The sequence below is a fragment of the Thalassophryne amazonica genome, chromosome 9 (genome assembly GCF_902500255.1).
Source record: "Thalassophryne amazonica chromosome 9, fThaAma1.1, whole genome shotgun sequence".
In the NCBI taxonomy this organism is placed as follows: domain Eukaryota; kingdom Metazoa; phylum Chordata; class Actinopteri; order Batrachoidiformes; family Batrachoididae; genus Thalassophryne; species Thalassophryne amazonica.
This window is the reverse complement of record NC_047111.1, coordinates 54,295,867-54,301,741: the sequence shown is the minus strand read 5'-3', so window position 1 is coordinate 54,301,741 and position 5,875 is coordinate 54,295,867. Positions and strand designations below refer to the sequence as shown.

Here is a 5,875-nt window from a genome sequence, read left to right as displayed (position 1 = left end):
AAATCAGAAAAGGCTGGGACAACATTGCAAATGTAAATTAAAAAAAGAAAATGCAGTGATTCTTAAATTTGCTTTGATTCCTATTACATTTCACATTGTATGAACACATGATATTTCATATTTTGTGTGGTCAACTTCATTTCATTTTTGTAATATACATTCATTTATTCATTTAAGGCCTGTAAAACATTCCCAAAAAGTTGGGATGGGGATAATTTATTCTAAATATAAGGATTAAATCATCACTTTTCCAGAGAGGTTTGTTGAGACAAGTCACAGGACGGATACATGAACATTTCCAAGTCACTGAATATCTTGTTTCCAGGGCCGGCAGTTCCCAGCAAACACATTCAGCTAGGCCCCATGTGGATTCCACATGGGGCCTAGTTGGTTGGAGGTGGGTTTGGGCTAGCCCTGTTGAGTCCCACGTGACTAGCCCAAGCCCACCTCCAACCAGTTGGGCCCCAGATGGAGCCCCCAGACAAAACTGCATTGGCTCCATTTGGGCCGCCCATGTGGAAACCACATGGAGTCAATGTGGACTTGTTTGCTGAGTACCTGCTTCAAAGGCACCCCTGCCTGTTCTCCATGTTGTGTCAGCAAGGGCATCCAATGTAAAACTTGTGCCTAATCAACATGCAGGTCCATATTTTGGATTGTTTAACAGTCATTCTTATATTTATGTTATCCAGTTACTTATGACCTTCAGAAATGGAGGGGCCGTGCATTAAAAGAGCAGTAATTTCTAACGGCCCAGTCTCATGCTTTTTTTTTCTGTGCCACCTGTCATGAAATGAGTCACATTTTCGTGATGGGTTTTTTTTGTTGTTTTTTTTTTTTTTTTTTTACTATTTCTAATCCTACCTCTTCTCCTAACTCTAACGAGCATGGCAGCACGGTGGCTTAGCGGTTAGCACTGTTGTCTCACAGTAAAAAGGCCATTGGCTCGATTCCCACCTGGAGTTTGCATGTTCTCCCCATGTTTGCGTGGGTTTCCTCCGGGTGCTCTGGTTTCGTCCCATATTTAAAGACATGCAGGTTAGGTGGATTGGAAACTTTAGAATTGTCCAGGTCTCCCTTGCAAAAGAGATTTTGAACTCAATGGGACTAACCTGTTTAAATAAAGATTAAATTAACCATAACATGTGTCTCCCTAACCCTCCCCCAGTGCGCCCCCCCCTCACCCCACATTTCGTGGCCCAATCAAGAAATGAATTTGTGTCCCCGCCACGAAAAGCGAGGTATCATAGATTCATTTATCATAATGCCATCACGAACTGCCATGAGACGTGATATTTTTGTTAAACCCTTTGAACTGAAGCTGAAAACTCATTTCATGCAACACGTTTACCCACTCACCGTGGAAATAATGAAGGAATAGTCTCATTGAACGACATCAAAATCTGATTTGCATAATTAACATCTCAGATTAAAGTTGGCCCTGAGGTGGAAACAGGAGCTGCACGAGGACGTTCTCGCGCTGTAACCGGAGCCTCGCGCGCGCGCGCGCGGGCGGGTGCGCGTGCCGGCCTGACGGTAATGGAAGGTGACTAATAGAGAGCAGACGGAGCTGTCTCCGTGCGCTCCGGTCACATCCTCGCGCGTCGCTGCTGGCTGTTTTATCAATTATTGAGCTCGTGGTGTCGTTGGCTCCCTTCGTGCGTTCCCACGGATGGCACTCGTCTCGTGCGCGCGCTGAAACACGGCCTTTCATCCCCATTCTGTCACAAACGCTCTGCGCTGCATGAGAACGTCTGCACCAAACCACGCCCTCTTTCTTTCTCTCCTCTCATCTATCTGTCCCCCGAATTTTCTCCGAACTGATCCGTGCGCGATCGTTCGTGCGCGTGGACTTTAAATCCTTTTGCGCGCGCGGTTTCATGTTGAAGCGCCTCCCTTATTGCACGAGGAGGTGTAACGCACCTCTGAGGTCCTCCTCAATTATTCAGCCGCTGTGTCTCCACGTGCTGCGCGCGAGCTTTCAGATCAACTTACAGCGCGTGCCTGACCTTAAAAGTGACGATAATAATAAACATAATAACAATATAATAATAATAATAAATTCCCACGGCTCCAAGAAGCACGTCAGTCTAAATCTGCTCAATTCTATCAGGATTTATTGATAAGAATATCGTCATCGAAATATGCCAGGTCCCAAAAATGAACACGTTCTTCACTTTTTTTTTCTGTGCGATTTCCTGTCTTAATTAACCCCATAAATTACATATTGCAATTAAATCATCAAAGAGAACATTAATGAATGGCACAAATGCTTCCAAACGCCTGCAGAGAATATCGATCCTCTGTGGGGAAACTCGCACAACCGCAGGTGGGAGGATTCATGGAATTTTTTTTTCTCCTCCCCAATAAATGGCTTATACTCGAAAAATGAATCATGGAAATTACGTTTTGTGTTGCAAAATAATCTGGAGAATATAGTTTTACCATATAGATGACGTCGATCTGCTTTTACGCACAGAAATACCGAAATACAAAGAAAAAAACGTATTATTACTATTATGATTATGATGGTGATGATTATTATTATTATTATTAATGTAACAACAACGATAATTGTTTCACGATAATAATTTAACTGTTGTTACTATTATTATCAGTAATACAAAATTAACAATAAGGTAAAAACAATAACAATAATTGCTGCACAATAATAATAATAATTATTATTATGTTAATAATTATTACTTTAGTTACTGAGTGAAAATATAAATTGGCGTCACAAATTGAAATCATCTCAAATAAAAGTCCAAAGTAACTCACCTTTCTCTGTCTCTCCCCAGAGTCTCCGCTTCTCACTCCGACCTCTCCTCCACATTACTCGGTTTTATACCAATATATAATTAATACTGCAGCATCGTCATTACTTATTTCAGAGCTCCATACACGACATAACCCAGTGACATGAGCGCATCCATAATTAAAACTGCGCTAATTAAAGAGGAAGGGGCCATTAACGGCGCGCGCTCTGCGCACACAGAGAATGCGCTTTTATTTCCGTCGCACGTGGATCATACATGACAATGCATTTTTAATACCAGCAGAGGTTTGGGCATTCATGAATAAAATAGGCGCCATAAATAAAATAAAGAGTTTACAAAGATTTTTTTTTTTTTTTTTTTATCGCAGGCAAACTGTAAACCAAAAGAGAGAAGCTGTGGTGTGTGTTTTTTTTAGTTTTTAAAATAATAATTGTTGCACAGTGTGTCATGTTTTACAAATAATGGGTGCAAGAACTGAATTAAAGCACAAATAAATAATAAAATATCCAATCATTTATTAAGTTTAAAGTTCACACATTTTTCATCAGGTGGAATAGTGATCAGAAAATACTTCAAAACACGTAAATAAATATATGTATACGCTTCCAAAACATCAACACTGGTGTGCTTCATATGACATTAAAAAATAAATAAATCTGTGACATCAGTTGTGAAAGTGTGACTACGGTGTTTTATTTATTACAACTCACAGAGATTTGTTTGGGGTTTTTTTTAAGCCTGTAACGGATTAATTCACTTTTAAAATAGTTAAATAATGGTGAGCTCAAGGAAATAAAGAATTGATTTTAACAAAAAATATTCAGTTTTCTCTTTTTTTCTTAAATATCCACTTTAACTTCTCCATCAGCTTTTAAAATCCAAGTGTACATTTCAAAATGTGCGACTAATTATTCCTGAATGTGACAAATACTCTTGGAGGATTTAAATTCATTTTTGTGCAGAAATAACACCATCAACATGAGCGTCCTCACAGACAACACAATCATTCAGAAAGTCCAATAAAATCTCCCCCCAAAAAAGTGCAACAAGAACGAGTGAGATAAAATCTGAATTAAGTCTCTCTTTTTAAATATAATCCCAGGTGACACGTGATGAGTCCCTGTTAGTCATCTTATTATTAATCACTCGATCAAAAATGCAGCAGGCTCTTTTATTCATGACGCGCGGCAGTCAGTCAGTGCACGGTCGAGTATTTCATTCGCTTCTGTTTCTGACGCTGGTTGCAGAACCACACTCGAACCACGTTCTTTTTCAGGTCCAGTTTCTCCGCGATGGCTGCGATTTTTTCCGAGGAGGGCCGAGGCTGGATGGCGAAGTAAGCCTCCAGAGATCGCTTCTCCGGCGCGGCGATAGACGTGCGCTTTCGCTTGCGGTCGCTGCCGTTGAAAAGGTCCGGCTTGCTGCTCTTCTCCTGGTGCGCGGCCTCGGCCTCCTCCAGCCAGGCCTGCAGGACCGGCTTCAGCGCGATCATGTTGTTGTGGGACAAAGTGAGGGACTCGAACCTGCAGATGGTGCTCTGGCTGAGCGACCCCACGCCCGGGATCTTCAGGTTGGCGAGCGCCGACCCGACGTCCGCCTGGGTCACCCCGAGTTTGATCCTCCGCTGCTTGAAGCGCTCCGCGAACGCTTCCAGCTCTCTGGGATCGGACTCCACGTCGCTGACGCACGCCATGCCGCCGTGCACGGACAAGGAGTGCGGGTGCGCCATGGTGGCCATGGCCTGGTGGAGCTGACCCATCGTTTGGAGGTGGTGGTGGTGGTGGTGATGGTGGTGATGGTGCGACGGCGCCGTCATCCCCGGAGGCTCCGGCGGCGCGCCCATCCCGCTGACGGCCAGGCTGGTGGAGAGGTGATCCAGGAGGTCTCCGGCCTCCAGGGTCTGGCCCAGGTGGTGGTGATGGTGGTGGTGGGAGGGGACGTGGGGGGCGGGCGCGGCGGTGGAGGACGAGGAGGCGGCTGAGGTGCAGGGGACACTGCTCATGGTATGGTAAGTCAGGTCTGCTTTGAACGCGTGGCTCTTGCCGTGAGAGACGATGCTGTCAGCAGCCGCCAGAGCCTCCGCGCGCGCCAGCAGGCTCTCATCAAAGCCTCCGAATATATTGCCCTGCAGCTGCAAGCAAGAGTGCGCAAAGCGCAGTCAGCGGGGAATTGTGTCAAGATCTGAAAAACATTTTTTTTTTTCTTTTCCAAAAAGCAAAGCAGAGCCGAGGAGGGGTGGTGTGTGTGTGTGGGGGGGGGCTCCTCAGCGCGCGGGTCATAAAAATTAATATGAAAACATTGAGGGGAGGAGCAGGAAGGAGAGGATGAGGAGGAGAACAGAGTCCTGTCCAAAACATCTTTACACACATTCCCCCCCGCTGTGAGTGCAAACGTACCTGCGGCCCGGGCACGCACACTCTGCGCATGCCCTCCGAGCCTGCGTGCAGGCCGGCATACTTGGGCTCGTGCAGAGCCGGGTGCATGGAGAAGTGCTGCTTGCCGTTCATGGTCATCCTCCTCCTCCTCGTCCTCCTCCTGCGAGCGCCTCGCAGGCAGTGCGGCCCCTGAGCGGACCGCCGCGGAGCTCCTCTCTGCGCTCCTTCAGCGCACTGAGCTGCTCACCTCCTGGCATCCCTCCCTCTCCCTCTGTCGCTCTCTCTCCCTCCTTCTCTTTCAGCCTCCCTCCCACCTGCTCCTCTGATCAGTTTACAAGGTAAAAAGTTTTTTTTTTTTTTTCCCTTGTGGAGTGGTTCTGGAGAGAAAAAAACACAAATCACCTGTGAATGAAAGGTGAACTTCTTTCAATGGTATCACAAAACTTTCAAAGTTAGACTTGAAGTGGTGACCCTTAATTTAGAGGACACCTAGGGGTCACATTCTTATAAACCTTTTACAGGAAAACAGGCCTTATGGGCGATGGGCCAGGACATGGACTGGGTTCTATCAGGCCAGCCCAGCCAGGTTTTTTTTATTATTATTATAATTTTGCTATTTCTAATCTTCTCCTTCTCCTCACTCTAACCATAACCACATAGTGTGTGTACCCTCCCCAAATGTTAACCATGACCCCCCCAGACTTCCCTCTTTTCACTCCA

General features: G+C 45.5%; 1 protein-coding gene across 1 annotated transcript; it reads right to left on the bottom strand.

The window, feature by feature from the left end:
* Positions 1–3,804: 3,804 nt before the first annotated feature.
* Positions 3,805–5,311, bottom strand: pou4f3 (POU class 4 homeobox 3). The gene is made up of 2 exons (XM_034177417.1): positions 5,177–5,311; positions 3,805–4,911 (listed from the first exon to the last, which is right to left on the bottom strand). The coding sequence occupies exons 1-2, from the start codon at positions 5,291–5,293 to the stop codon at positions 3,976–3,978; spliced, it is 1,053 nt and encodes a 350-aa protein (XP_034033308.1). The 5' UTR covers positions 5,294–5,311; the 3' UTR covers positions 3,805–3,975.
* Between the last annotated feature and the right edge of the window lie 564 nt (positions 5,312–5,875).

Bases quoted from the DNA above. Each gene is read 5' to 3' on its own strand.
- pou4f3 (XM_034177417.1), bottom strand. From the start codon at position 5,293: ATGACCATGAACGGCAAGCAGCACTTCTCCATGCACCCGGCTCTGCAC. The intron at 4,912-5,176 runs GTACGTTTGCAC...TCTTGCTTGCAG, and splicing joins TGTGCGTGCCCGGGCCGCAG to CTGCAGGGCAATATATTCGG.